We start from the raw sequence: 15580 nt of genomic DNA, 5'->3' as shown, positions 1-15580 counted from the left end.
ATTTAAAGACGTGCCGAATGTTCTTGTTAACAATCACTGATGTTTTTATTACTTTTGATTAGATCCAGTCAACGCACTTTTCATATTAACATGTGAGGGGAAAGAACTGAAATACTGCTTTGATTTTTCATTGGCAGCTTTAGTTTACGAGCACATGTGTGCACAGGTATTAAAATCACTTATATTAACAAAATATGCTGGAATTTATTGCATTAATTTATTTTTTTATTTTTTTTTTAACACGCTGAACATTCTTTTTTAATATTTTCCTAGCTATGCTGTGTATTTATTCACATCTGAACGCCAACAGGAAAATGTTAGATATAATTAGTGGTTTATACACTGAGTAAATGCATAGGCGTGTTTCCAGTCGCGGTCAACAGCGCCCACTGGAGGACAAACTCGGCAGAAAACAAAAATGGCGCCATAATTTATTCATCCTCAAGTTGTTCTAAACCTGTACGAGTTTCTTTCTTCTGTGGAACTTAAAATAAGATTTTTTTTTAAAAAGAAGAATGTGGGTTACCCAGCCATGCTTTGTTAAATCGTAATTACGCCATAAAAAAAATAGATTACGACGTTCAGAGTAAAAAAAAAAAAATTACTTTTTATGTTTTTTAATGAGATTTATGCCTTAATGTATTTTTTCTCTTATGTTCCGGAAATGGGCTTCGATGTGAGACAAAGATGGTCATTCATTCTTTTACTGTCTAACATTATGTTCATTACTCTCCTGGACATTTGGTTCAACCAAGGCTCATGTGATTTTGATGTTAAAACAAAATGTAGCCTATAATAATGTAAAATTAAAGCACGTCTTACCCAAAACACATATAAGACACAAATTCAATTGGAAAGGTGTTTCAAAACCAAGTATGTGAGGTAAATGCTTGAGACATCAGGTCTAACTGACCAAATATCTCAATTTCTTCTCTACTAACTCTCTACCAGAAGTTAATCTTTAGCTCTCAGCATATTTTGTTGTAATATTTTAATTATACAGCGTATTTTTTTACTTACCTCTATGTAACGTCCATTTTAAAGTTGTTATCGCTGACGTTATCTCGCCGTTTGTACTAATATTTGTAAGTGAACGGTCAGGATTTCCCGCCATTCCGGTCACAAGCGCGGGCTTTTCTAATCACGTGATGTTTCAGTCAGACGTTTGCGACATGATTTTACATACAATTACACTAAATGTATAACTTTTATTTTATTTTTTTTAAAGGAAAAACTCACTTGCATTATTACTGTAAAATACTGCAAATTCACCACCCATAAAAACGGCTAAAAAAGGAACTGACAGTGTTAATTTCTATGCCTATTTCTGCTCATAACTTCATTCTGAATATGGTCTATTTGAGTTGTAAGACATTACGTGTGTAGTATGGGTCTTTCAGGTGTGTATACAGCTTCATCTGTTTCTCATTTGCCGTTTTTAATGCAATAAAACACAAATGAGCTCCTAACGACATAAACAGCAGCAGATCAAGAACGGGTAATCCGTATTTACGTCGAAAACATTTATTTCCCTGTAAAAATTACAGTATAGTGATATTGACGTCCAAACTATGTCAAACGATGGAAGTCATATACATGCTTTTAATGGTTCTTAATGTATATTAAAGGCCTGCATTTGTCAGTATTACTCAAAACATCCACAAGAAGAGCCGATATCCTTTAATGATACTTTCATAAAGAGAGGAAACAATCTTATATAACTCATTTGCTTATTTAAAAATCTTTACTGCTATTTAAAACTGCAGTTTAAGTATTTGGGATCCCTATTATTGGTCAACTTGAGTGAGTGAAAGAAAGAGCGAGAAGAAATAGAAGAAACAACACCGTCCTGAGCAGGGACAATGATAAACTATGATTAAACCAAAAGTCCTGATCAAACGTGATTCCGAATTCAAGGAAAACAAATTCCACAAGCCTCTTGAACCTGCTAACATGTCCTAACAATGGAGAAAACAACGTTCTTTATTGGTCATAAAAAAAAAAAAAGAACAAATGAAAAACAAACAGGTATCACACGGCCAAATGTTAGATGAAGAGGCTTTTACTGATTTCTGCAACTGGATGATGTTCAAACGATCTCCAGACAAACGTGCTCATGTCATCCAGTGTGTAAAATGTAAAGAGTGTGTGTGTATGTGTGTGGGAGAGAGAGAGAGTGAGTGAGTGAGTATTTGTATAGATTTTCTTCTCCAAAAATGATCATTCAAAAAGGAAAACTTAAGAGGGGGAAATGATCAGGGCGCCACTCCTCCTCTAATCATCATCAAAGTTCTGTTGTAAAAGGAAGTTTGCAGCCAAATTTTCATTCTTCTCACAAGCAAAGTAAGCCTGTATAACGAGTCCTTCTGGGAATCCGAGAGCTTTTAGCTGAGGAAAAAGCAGAGGAAACATGGAAAGGTTAGATAAGACCACAGACTCGCACACCTTTGATCGTTCGCCAGCACAGATCCTCCATCTGTGTCTCTCTCTCTTAATTAAAGGGCCTCGGTTTAATTAGATAAAAGTTGAAATTCAGACTTTATGACTTTAAAAAGTATCTTAAGTCTCAGACTGGGAAAAAGCCCTAGTCAAGAAAGCACTGTTATAAACTTTGTGGGCTGATGTGTGATGATCAACAGCTTGTTGAGGTCAATCATTTTAACTAGTTTTAAACGTGTTAGCTAATTAAAAACTCTCATTATTCTACACTGCCTTCATAATACATACAGCCCATCTGACCAACTTTGAACTAAATTGCATGAAAGTCATTAGAATCAGTAAAAACATTGCAAATGTAAAATGCAAATGTCTCCATTATATTATTATTTTCTGTGAGAAAACAACGCTTTCAAAGCAGCTTGAAACTAATTCCATGTGATTTTTTGCACACTTGCTAAATATGATCAGATTCCAATAAGATATGTACAAAAATTAAAAAATGTGCTTTTAAAAGGACAAAATGGTGTTTCACCCTCTCAATAGCTTCTTTCTCCTGCGGCGTGACCTGGATGTAGTTCATGCCCCCTGCCTCGGCCACGCCCCCAGACACGCCCCCGGCCCCGCCCCCACTGCCCGCTTGCCCCGCCTCCTGGACCGGCTCGTTCAGCATCTGGATGAACTGCTCCTGATGGCTGCTGATTTGCTGTGAAAACAAGAAACACAGAAAAGCTTAGCCCTGATTTGCTGAGGGTTCATGTATGGCACTGAACAGGAAGATCAAGACAAGAGTCAGTAATCCGCATCTGAACGCTATTGCAAACACAGAGACAGAGTGCATTTAGGTCTCTAATGACATTGTATTGCGTGAAGCTGCCTCCTTCTCATTTCTGACTTAGTGTGTGTGAGTGAGTGAGTGAGTGAGTGAGTGTGTGTGTGTGTGTGTGTGTGTACCTGCAGGAGCTGTGGGTTCTCTCTGCCGATCTACTGGAGTAGAGCTGGTAGCAGAGATGGGTTCTGCTAGATGATCTGTGTGTGTGTGTGTGTGTGTGTGTGTGTGTGTGTGTGTGTGTGAGAGTGTGTGTGTGTGTGTGTGTGTGTGTGTGTGTGTGTGTGTGTGTGTGTGTACCTGCAGGAGCTGTGGGTTCTCTCTGCCGATCTACTGGAGTAGAGCTGGTAGCAGAGATGGGTTCTGCTAGATGATCTGTGTGTGTGTGTGTGTGTGTGTGTGTGTGTGTGTGTGTGTGTGTGTGAGAGTGTGTGTGTGTGTGTGTGTGTGTGTGTGTGTGTACCTGCAGGAGCTGTGGGTTCTCTCTGCCGATCTGCTGGAGTAGAGCTGGTAGCAGAGACGGGTTCTGCTGGATGATCTGTCTCATCTGCAGGAACTGTGGCTGGTTCCTCAAGAACTCCAGAGGATTGGCTGCAAACACACACACACACACAGGAGAGAGTCAGAGAAACTGTTGCACGTCAAGAACTAGAGCTGCACGATTAATCACAATGAAACCGCACACGATTTGGCAAAGGCTGTGATTATTTTATGTGGAGTTTGTCAGTGCAGCGGCTGATCGGTAGGAAATGCTCCATCTGGACACCAGAGGGCGTCTCACACACACACACACACACACACACCATATCCATCTGAACACCAGAGGGCGTCTCACACACACACACACACACACCATATCCATCTGAACACCAGAGGGCGTCTCACACACACACGCCCTGCAGAAGGTATGATAACACACATCATTCCAGGAAACCCCCATTGCTGTATCTGAATAAACAGAAGATTGAAACGCTTTGATTAATCACGACTAATAAACACACGACTGCCTTATTCTGTGTGAGAAGCTCATCATCTCACAGAAGGAGCTCAGCTGTCCTTACACACACACACACACACTCATCATCTCACAGGAGGAGCTCAGCTGTCCTCACGGAGTGAGTCTGGAGGAAAAGCGTGTTATTAAATGTCTTTTGTTGGGCAAGAGGTTCATAAACGCTTCTCATGTTTGGAAAGATGTTTGACGCGTGTTGCTTTTTCAAATGCACATTATAAGCGACTCAAACTCGCAGTGCTTTCAGAGTGTGTGTGTGTGTGTGTGTGTGTGTGTGTGTGTGTGTGTGTGTGTGTGTGTGTGTCACTCACCGCCTGATCCTGTGCTGGGCTGTGACGGGGCGGTACTGGACGGTGAAGAGAGACCCGAGGTTACAAGAGGAGCGCCACCTACAGGAGCCACTGGGTCAGCAGCTCCTACACTGCCCTCGCCCTCCGCGGGGATGCCCTAACACACACACACATGCAAACACACACACACACACAGACACACACAGTGTTTTTTGCTGCAGTGTTTCTCACCGTGAGCATGTACTCGAAATTCAAATCGAATACATTCAGTACAAATCGAAACTCGAAAAAAAAAAAAAACATTATATATATATATAATTGTATGGCTTTGGGTCATTTTGAGAGGTGTTATGAAGTGCGAGGGAAGGATGAGGGTTAAATGTAATGTTTCTCACCGTGAGCAGGTACTCGACGGCACGGTCAGGGTTGTTGAAACTGGCTCTCAGTGCCGCCACAACTCTGTCCCGCTCGTATCCCATCAGCATGATCTCCGTCACCATGTTCTCGTAGGACTGACCCGTCACTGCACACACACACACACACACCAGACACATGCATTACTGGAGACGGGAACACACAGATGTGAACGTGAGCGTGTGTGAGTGAGTGTGTGTGTGTGTGTGGATTTACCCAGCGCAGACGTCGCCTCCTCAAATATGTTTGCATTTGGCGAAGAATCCGAACTGTAAAGAGGAAAAGGATCCAATATTAATCTCGTTAAGGTTCAGTTTACCATGTTTCAGTGCTGATTCATGTTTACACAAGAATAAAAGCCTAAATTGAATCTGCTCATCATATAAAGTGATCGTGTCTCTTCAGAAGGCTCGGATTAAACCGCTGCATTCATATTTCACCATCTCTTTATGAACCTTTCGAAGCGTCAGAGTTTTAATGGAGGGACAGAAATCTCTCAGATGTTCCTCAGATGAACAGAAGACTTGTGGGTATTTATGGGTGAACTATCGCTTTAATACATCAGAAAGATGTTCAACATGACCTTTACATGTGTTTATTTAGTTTGGAATGGAATTTGGAAAAGAATCAAATGAAATTTGGAAAAGACTAAAATGAAATTTGGAAAGAATGAAATTAAAATGGAATTTGGGAAAGACTAAAATTGGATTTGGAAAAGAATAAATGGAATAAATGGAGTGAGTGTGTGAGTGTGTGAGAGTGAGTGAGTGAGTGAGTGAGTGAGTGAGTGAGTGAGTGAGTGAGTGAGTGAGTGAGTGAGTGAGTGAGTGAGTGAGTGAGTGAGTGAGTGAGTGAGTGAGTGAGTGAGTGAGTGAGTGAGTGAGTGAGTGAGTGAGAGTGAGTGAGTGAGTGAGTGAGTGAGTGAGTGAGTGAGTGAGTGAGTGAGTGAGTGAGTGAGTGAGTGAGTGAGAGTGAGTGAGTGAGTGAGTGTGTGAGTGAGTGAGTGAGTGAGTGAGTGAGAGTGAGTGAGTGTGTGAGTGAGTGAGTGAGTGAGTGAGTGAGTGAGTGAGTGAGTGAGTGAGTGAGTGAGTGAGTGAGTGTGTGTGTGAGTGAGTGAGTGAGTGTGTGAGTGTGTGAGTGTGTGAGTGTGTGAGTGTGTGAGAGTGTGTGAGTGAGTGAGTGAGTGAGTGAGTGAGTGAGTGAGTGAGAGTGAGTGAGTGAGTGAGAGTGAGTGAGTGAGTGAGTGAGTGAGTGAGTGAGTGAGTGAGTGAGTGTGTGTGTGAGTGAGTGAGTGAGTGTGTGAGTGTGTGAGTGTGTGAGTGTGTGAGAGTGTGTGAGTGAGTGAGTGAGTGAGTGAGTGAGTGAGTGAGTGAGTGAGTGAGAGTGAGTGAGTGAGTGAGAGTGAGTGAGTGAGTGTGTGTGTGAGTGAGTGAGTGAGTGTGTGAGTGAGTGAGTGAGTCAGTGAGTGAGTGAGTGAGTGAGTGTGAGTGAGTGAGTGAGTGAGTGAGTGAGTGAGTGAGTGAGTGAGTGAGTGTGAGTGAGTGAGTGAGTGAGAGAGTGAGTGAGTGAGTGAGTGTGAGAGAGTGAGTGAGTGAGTGAGTGAGTGAGTGAGTGAGAGAGTGAGTGAGTGAGTGAGTGAGTGAGTGAGTGAGTGAGTGAGTGAGTGAGTGTGAGAGAGTGAGTGAGTGAGTTTTTGTGATTTATGAGGACAGAAATTTGTATAAGGACATTTCCTCGAGTCCTCGTATTTCAAATGGCTTTAAAAACATACTAAATAGTGTTTTATTAAAAATGTAAAAATGCATAAAGTTTTCTGTGATGGGCAGGTTTAGGGGTCAAGTTAGTGTGTGTGTGTGTGTGTGTGTGTGTGTGTGTGTGTGTGTGTGTGTGTGTGTGTGTGTGTGTGTGTGTGTGTGTGTGTGTGTGTGTGTGTGTGTGTGTGTGTGTGTGTGTGTGTGTGTGTGTGTGTGTGTTTTTGGCTGCTGTTTTGACCTGTATATGGATACTTGCTACTATTCTTATAACAACCACTGGTAGATCTCATTGACCAACTTGGATACAACTGTAGATTAATAATTCTGGTATTTGGAAGTTTGGGCCATGTCCATAAGAGTGTGATCGGGGGGGCAAAAAAAAAGGAGGCAAAAAGGCTTGCAAAATTCTGCTGTTTCAGCCACCATAGGGAGCAGATATGGAGACGGAGGCGTTTTGTTGATCATTAATGTGTTGTAGTGTTGTCACGGCACCAAAGTTTCAGTATTCGTTACCAATACCAGTGAAAATCCACGGTTCTCGGTACCAAATCTTAATTTAGATTAAATTTACATATATTAAAGTGTATATCACGGTTACAAAGATGGAAACTGTAGTATTAAAAACACTTTACAATAAGATTCCATTTGTTAGATAACATTAGATAAAATGACCAAACAATAAACAATAGTTATATACTGTCGCAATTATTCTCCTTGGGGTTAACTTAAAAATACATTTTTAAAATCAAAAGTTAACATTATTTCTGTTAACATAATTTAATGCACAATGAATGAAGTGAACAAACATGACCAATCAAGTGTTTGTATTAAATAACATTCACAAACATTAATTAATGTTGTAAAAATATATTGTTCCCTCAATGTGTTGATGTTAGATGCGCATTAAGTAATGTTAATGAATGGTATCTTATTGTAGTGCTACCAATCTATACAGGACATAAAACGTGTTTTATTTGACTTGACTGTACTTTCATTTAATCCAAAACTGCATTCATATTTAATTTTAAAAGGGCTTTTTAAACCTGCTAAGAGTTATCCAGCCAAGAATAAGCCTAGAACTGCTTTTCTGACGGACTGATATTAATGACATAATGACGGCTTTTTATTTCTCATCTCCATAAATAAATCTAAAGCTAATGCAAGGGCACGCACGCGCATCAAGCACCGAGTTTGAGGAAACCTGGTACCGTGACGTTTAAAAAAAATTTAGTACCGACTTGGTACCGAAGTGCCGGGTCTTTGACAACACTAATGTGTTGAGTATCATAAATGGAAGGACCTGTACAGGTATGTGAGCCATGAATTGTAGACCTGTCACCTTGTCAAAGACTCTTCCCAGAGTATGTGGATCTTGTTTTCTTTGTAATGTCTTTCAGATCCAAATAAAAGCATTCAAACGTGTGTGTACCTGGCGGGTGTGGAGGAGGGCGCAGTGCTGCCGGCTGGCTTCTCCTCGGCGGGTTTGTCGTCTTTGGCCGGGGTCGCGGTCGGGGTTTCTGGGGTGGCGGTCGGGGTCGTCGCTGTAGTGATGGAGGAGGCGGAGCCAGACGCCGTGGCAACAGATGAGGAGGCGGATCCAGATGAAGATGAAGATGCAGGAGCCGCTTTAGGCTGCAGGAGACACATCACATTATACTTCATATAAACACACACAAACATCCACATTATCATTAACACATCATCTACAGTTCAGGGAATTACACCAGTGAGCAGAAAACAGCCAATCATAACAGAGCTCATTTACATGTCGAGGTCTTAAAGGTACAGCAGCAGGAATGTTCAATCGTAATGGTTCAAACTATAAAATGGAATTTACTGAATAAAATGGAATCAAGGAATTTGGAATATTTTGGATTAATAAATCATTTTAAAAAAATAAATCAAACTGCAGAGGACTAGAGTCTGAATTTTACATGTTTTAAGTGCTTAAAATTAATCGTTGCAGCACTTTGTTTACCAAAAAAAAAAAAAAAATGAATAGTTACATTTTCATTTCATTACATTCTAAGAATTAAATTAATGTTTTGTCTTCATTAGATTACCACCATTTTTGAAACATTTCTATTATTGTAAAAACTGTACTAAATTATTCACGTTTTATGAATTAAATGGATTAGACGTTTTTTTTTTTATTATTATTATTTCAATGTAATTAAACCATTAAAACAGAATCCATAGATTAAAACAGAACAAATGAATTTCAACAGCAATATATGATGCTTTGATGCTTGATTTAGATCCAAAAAATGTCCTCCATCTCAAAGTCAAAGACTTTTCTTTTTACTTCACTGACTTCCATTAATGATATTTGTGTTTTCATAATTCCTCTTTAATAATTTCCAAATGTTTCAGACTCAAACACATCACAAAACTCTATAAATGTCTCACCTTCGCTACCATAACCACCACGAAGTTCTTCTCATCTATCTTGTACTCCTTGAGCGCCGTGTCATCGTTCAAAATTTTGCCTGTGGTATGACACAAAATAATGAAAACAAGCGTCACGTTATTCATCAGCCAGCAGCTCTCGCGTCTGAATCTGACAGCTGTCAGTCATCCATCAAATGATGCCGCTGCACAAACACACTTTATCGCTGCATTTCACATCATTTTAGAGCAAAACCTGCGAGGACGAATCCTTATCAGCTGGAAACAGCCGCCCAAACACGCCACACAATCACACTTATCACACGCAGAGAGAAAGACGACGTACCTGCGTATATCAACTTCTGTCCCGCCACCGGAAAGCCATCTTTTCCCTTTTCATTCTCTATTTTTTCCTTTAAGGCTTTTACCTGTGAAAGACAAAAACAAATCAAAGTCTGAGAAGAGAAAGAGAGCAAACCTGTGATCTGGTTTCAGCAAAAAAACCTGTTTAAACAAAACTACTGTGAGTCTGTAATGACGCTTTACGCAGGTCATCAGGTCGTTAGTTCAGTGTAAACGAGTCTGGATCCAAAACAACGACTCCAATCCATCTAATCTGATCATTTAAACTAAAACTCTTACCGATCGATTCGACTGCACTTCCACTATTGGATGAGAATAAAACTTAAGGCTGCACGATCATGGGTAAACATAATCACGTTTATTCTCGTTGGCTACTGACTTCATTAAACCAACTGCAATAGCTTCATCACATGGGAAATGAATGCAAAAAATGTATTGATTACAATTGTATTAATTAGAGTAAACTGAACGCTACTTACCATCTATATGACTTCTGGTTATGCATGGTTTTGGTAAGTGCTTTGTAAATCACATTAGATATTTTATGAGAAGCAATTCACTTGCAAATGAGACCAATCAGATTCAGATTGCTTTAAAAATGCAAACTTGTACTGACAATTTCCATTTTGTATTGCAGTCATTCACCAACCATGATCGCAACCAATATGGTCAAGATTCATGTTTGGATTTATTACAGGTTCTTTCGCAGATTTAGCAACAGCAAACAGCTTTAAAGTGTTAGTTCATTACAGTTTCTGTCATTAATTACTCTCCCTCATGTCATTCCAGACCATTAAGAGCTTCGTTCATCTTTAGATGAAGGTATTTTTGATGAAATCTGAGGGGTTTCTGAATCTCCATAGACTGCAATGTAATTGTAACTTTCAAGGCCCAGAAAGGTAGTAAAGACGTCGTTAAAATAGTCCATGTGACTCCAGTGGTTCAAACGTAATGTTATGAAGCGACAGGAATACTTTTTGTTCGCAAAACCCCCCAAAATAACGACTTTATTCAACAATATTTTGGGGGGTTTTTGCGCACAAAAAGTATTCATGTCGCTTCGTAACATCAAGTTTGAACCACTGGAGTCACATGGACTATTTCAACGATGTCTTTACTTTCTTGGCCTTGAAAGTTGCAATGATGGAGGATCAAAATCCTCTCGGATTTCATCAAAACATCTTCATTTGTGTTCTAAATATGAAGGTCTTGCAGGTTTGGAACGACATGAGGGAGAGTAATTAATGACTATGCCTAACCTAACCCTTTAATTCGGGAAGAATTTCAGAATCAGCATCGCTAAACTCAAATGTACATGCTTGTTGTGTTGTCAGATCATCAGCACAGAGAAAGCAAGGTTGCCAGATGGAGAAGATTAGGTAAAACACTGGGAAGAAAATGTGTCCTTTTTTTTAAGAGAAAAGCTTCATTTTCCTGACATCTGGCAACCACAAGAAGGAATAAGTGAAGGCTCGTTACCAATGCAAGATGATGTCTAATAATTTATTTTTAACTTTTTCAGGACAATTACTAAGCGGCGCAAATATTGTGATGATTATTTTTAAATCATCGACAAAAGCAAACATCGTCATCACGATTATAATACGATTAATCGTGCAGCCCTAATACTTGAACTGAATTGATCTGAATAATGACACTTGTCGATGAACTTTACACTGAATTGATCTGAATAATACTGTCGGATCCGAGCTCTCTCTGTTTGCTCTAAAAAGAAAACTAAACTTACTGGAGCTAGATATGGGGGAAAACTGCATATTTATGTTTTTGCTTTCCTGGGAAAGACGATTTCTAAGAATAATCTGTTCCAAAAGGCCTGATCAACAGGAAGAGAGAGGTAAACCCAGCGAGCGTCTTCCTTCCTACAGGTCCAGATGACTTATTTAACGGCACAAATTTGTCATTTGGTTTAAAAAAAGCTTTTTCAGGGGCTTATGGGTAAAAATACAACTCTAAATAACACATCAAGCTGAATAATAATAAATAATATGAAATGAATGATGATAAAAATGAAATGAATGTATAATAAATTAACGCCCAAAACATCCACCCTATTAGTCAAGTCAGTTTTATTTCTATAGCGCTTTATACAGTATTACAGCAGATTGACAGTAATAAACAGGAAAATAACAGAATCAATGATGCAAACGAAGACAAATTCAGCTGTAAAGCAGCTCTACAGAGGACAAGAGTCATCATTTCAGATCAATTCAGCTCAGGTTTTGCTCTCATCTGATGCACAAACATGAGTAGAAACAGTAATCAGTTATCTTAAAGGGATAGGTCACCCAAAAAATTAATTATCCCATAATTTACTCACTCTCAAGCCATCCTAAGTGTGTAGAACGGTGTTGTGTTTAGGGGTGTGACGGTTAGTATATAACCGTGAGACCGACGGTTATAGTTGAACACCGTCATTAGATTTCTATAACCGCCAAAACCGTGTTATTAAAATATTTTTACAAACATTTTTTATCATAGAGAATGTTTAAATACTAATTAAAAACAAATGTTAACAGTCTGTGTTATTAATGGTCTACGTCGTTTCCAACTGTATTTGATTCTTTGCCAAGTACCCCTTGACCGACCGCCAATCATTTGAGATAGAAATAAAAGCTATGATATAGCCTAGTCATGTTCCATCATTATGAGATTTATTAAACAAATGAAAAACATTTGCAATACTAAACATTAGCAATGAACATTTGCAATCGGGAGACATGGTTTTTACCACTTAATGAAGTTTTGTTTTGTAAATCGTCAGACATGATTTTTACCACTTCATTAAGTTTTGCTTTTTAGAAAGCCTTTCTTTAAAGCGAATTTCGTTTTGTACAAATTGTATCTTAATTTTAATAAATGTTTCATCAACCAATTGCATGTATTTAATAAATAAAAAGGAAATATAGGAGACAATATAATAACCGTGACATGGAGGTGCCGATGCGCCGCGTTCACTTGCATTGCATTGTGAAGTTGAACTAGAGCGAGAGCACATCTCATCGTAAATGAATGAAACTCAGCGTAGGCCTATGCCTCATACATTAGCATTAAATATCTTTGCTGCATCCTTTCTAGAACAGACAAGGGCTTTCTTGCAGCTCGCATCAGCAGAGCATTGCATCGTCCATAGACCGCAAAACAATCAGCGGATGGCGGGCGGGTGCGGCTTTGAAATCTGGTCAAAAAACATTGATGCGGATGACGAGTTTTGTGATGCGGTTGCGGATGAAATAATACCCCATCCGCGTATCTCTATTGATAACAACATTGAACACTCCACAAATATTAATTTTATTCAAAATAAGTTGTCCTATAACAGATGAACGTCGCAACCCACACGCCCCCCCCCCCCCCCCCCCCCGGTCACATTTGACTCACGTCATAACCGTCATCACCAATTCTGAAACCGACACACCCCTAGTTGTGTTAGCGGCCACTAAGGTAATAACTAATGATGATCGCATCGGAAGTGAATCAATCAAAACTAACTTTATCTGGACAATAACTTTATTCAAAAGCTGCTATAACAATCTCTGTTACTGTAATCTCTTGTTATCGCTGTAAAGCTGCTTTGAAACATCTATATTGTTAAAAGGGAGTAAAATGGGAGTAAATGGTGCCTGAGATTTTAAAAGCCCAAAAAAGTGCATCCCTCCATCATAAAAGTAATCATTACGGCTCCGCCGCGTGATGTAGGAGTAGCGTAAGCTTAGCTGAGAGTCGCGGCTCTCACGTTTCAAACTAACTTAAGCTCCTCCCACACTTCTCTTTAAAAATTCTCGTTTTAAACGTGTAATTCGTGACTGGTGTTTTGTTTCTCTTGATCCTCTGCACTTCCACGTTCGTCAGTTAGTCATGCATCGGGTCAGAGGTCACTCGCCGGGTCAGAGGTCACTCTTCTGCCGGAACTAGACTCGCGTACAGCTGTTACCGGAAGCCAGTGAGTGATTATACTTGATAAAGTTATAAATATGGATATTTTTATTTACTTCATAAGCAATTTATTAACCCCTGGAGTCGTACGGATTACTTTTATGATGGACGGATGCACTTATTTGGGCTTCAAACTCTCAGGCTCTATTCACTCCCAGGATATTTTTTGATATAACTCCGAGTGTTCATCTGAAAGACGAAAGTCATATACACCTAGGATAGCTTGAGAGTTATTAAATCATGGGGTAATTTTCATTTTTTGGGTGAACTAACCCTTTATCTGGACAACAGGGATCAAAAGACAAAAGACTAGCAATAGATTGAGATCACGCCACAGTCACGTGACTATCGGCACACATGAGAAAACAGACAGAAATACAATCTGTAATGAAAAGTCACTGGGTTACAATGAAGCCAGCAACAGTGACCTTTCAACAATGCCAAACTAAACCAACTGATATGGGAAAATCCCCATCTAGAAGAAACCATCATGCAGCCTGATAAAGACACGAACTGACTGTAAGCAATAAAAACGCGTTAACGATCCAATAGTGAAGCACTTTCATACAAAATATACCGAATTCTGTCATTTCAATGTCTGGAAAACACATACATCATGTTAATGGACCCGACACACACAGATAGCTGTGTATAGAAGAGTGTGTGTTTATATGAACCTCTCGCACACACTAAAAACACGCGTTAAACCATTTACAACACCACAGCATGACTTGCTAAAACACCCAAATTACCCATTAATTGTCCGCCTTGCCCTTTTAAAAGGTCATACTAACGTTTAAAAGTTAATTGCAGAGATTTTGAAGTAATCGCAATATCGCGTGTCTTATTCAGAAAACTTTAACTATGTTTCGACTAAAGTAAAAACTCATTTTACGAGCAGCTAATATGCTAATGCTAAAACGGTTCACATAACTCCGTAAACACCAAACAGCGCCGCGCGCGCACAGAAACGCATCTAGTGTGATCATATAAAGTATATAAGTATAATTATGGTGTGTTTGAGTGGCTTAATGGAGTGTTCTCGTGTGTTTTAGTGACATCGCTGACAGAAATCCGTTAGCTGTTAGCCGCTAGCAGCGCGCGCTCCTCTCACGCGCGCGTCTCTCACCGTCTCCTCCGCGTCGATGTCGATTTTAAACGTCTGCTGCTGGAGGGTTTTCAGCGTGATCTGCATTTTCACGTTCTTCCGTGTCGCCGGTGTGGAAACTGATCGAGGGCTGGATCGCTGGATGTGTGTTTTTCGCCGTGGCTCATCACAACCTGATCGCCGCCATTACGCGCATAAACAGTCGACGGCCCGGCCCCCATCGCGCCACACGGCGCATGCGCAACGATTGCGTCACTGCCAACAGGGCTGCTGGGAAATTGAGTTTTTGTTGAATATAAAAAAATACCCTTTTCTTATGGTATACTAAACGTTATCAGGATCTCATTATGGAGGACCAAACCTGCAGGCATTAAAAATGAATGAATGAATAAATAAATAGATAAATTAACAAATAGATAAATAAATGTGATAATAAGAAAATAAATAAAGCAATAAACCACTTGATAAAATAAATATGATTCGTTTTTAATCAAATAATTTTTTGTATTATTTTCCCCCTAAGTTATAATTTTTTTAATGTATTTTTATTATTTTCAATTTATTTGTAATTTAATTTATTTTTCAATTTATTTATTTATTTATATTTATTTATGCATTCATTTATTTTTAGATTTATTTATTCCTACATGTATTCATTTGATTGATTTATTCATTTATTTATTCTTTTTTATTTTCTGCAGGTTTTACCCTAACCTGACATCCCAACTCTACAGGGATTGGCATCATCAGTCGATGTTTTGCATGTTTTCAAAGCTTCCATTGCCGCACCTCCTCGAGCGAATGGAAAGAGTGGAAACGCAACAGATGCACAAACAACAGGGGCCTCGAACACGTCACTGAGTGACTCAACCTGAGGCTCAAACTGCCAAGAGACTCTGGGAATCAGGCAGGAATATGAACAATCCTGCACAGTCAATAATCACGTAATATCTATAACGGAAATATACACTCCATTCATTTTCTCCATAGAAACACTGATTTTTAACAATAACTTATAAACCTTTAAAGTCG

General features: G+C 39.4%; 1 protein-coding gene and 1 long non-coding RNA gene across 2 annotated transcripts in view; one reads left to right on the top strand and one right to left on the bottom strand.

Annotated features, from left to right (window-relative positions):
- LOC307144490 overlaps positions 1-15580 on the top strand; it is a 299734-nt gene that overhangs the window by 237187 nt on the left and 46967 nt on the right. The window lies entirely within an intron of this gene.
- Positions 1940-14809, bottom strand: rad23b (RAD23 homolog B, nucleotide excision repair protein). The gene is made up of 10 exons (XM_079846872.1): positions 14570-14809; positions 9470-9551; positions 9145-9224; positions 8165-8367; positions 5198-5250; positions 4963-5090; positions 4589-4724; positions 3729-3856; positions 2972-3142; positions 1940-2388 (listed from the first exon to the last, which is right to left on the bottom strand). Exons 1-10 carry the CDS (start codon positions 14633-14635, stop codon positions 2275-2277), a joined length of 1161 nt encoding a protein of 386 aa, XP_079702998.1. The 5' UTR covers positions 14636-14809; the 3' UTR covers positions 1940-2274.

The sequence above is a fragment of the Squalius cephalus genome (assembly GCF_949319135.1).
Source record: "Squalius cephalus genome assembly, chromosome: 17".
Taxonomy (NCBI): Eukaryota; Metazoa; Chordata; class Actinopteri; order Cypriniformes; family Leuciscidae; genus Squalius; species Squalius cephalus.
The sequence above is the reverse complement of the archived record's forward strand: the minus strand, read 5'-3'. Positions and strand labels throughout refer to the sequence as shown.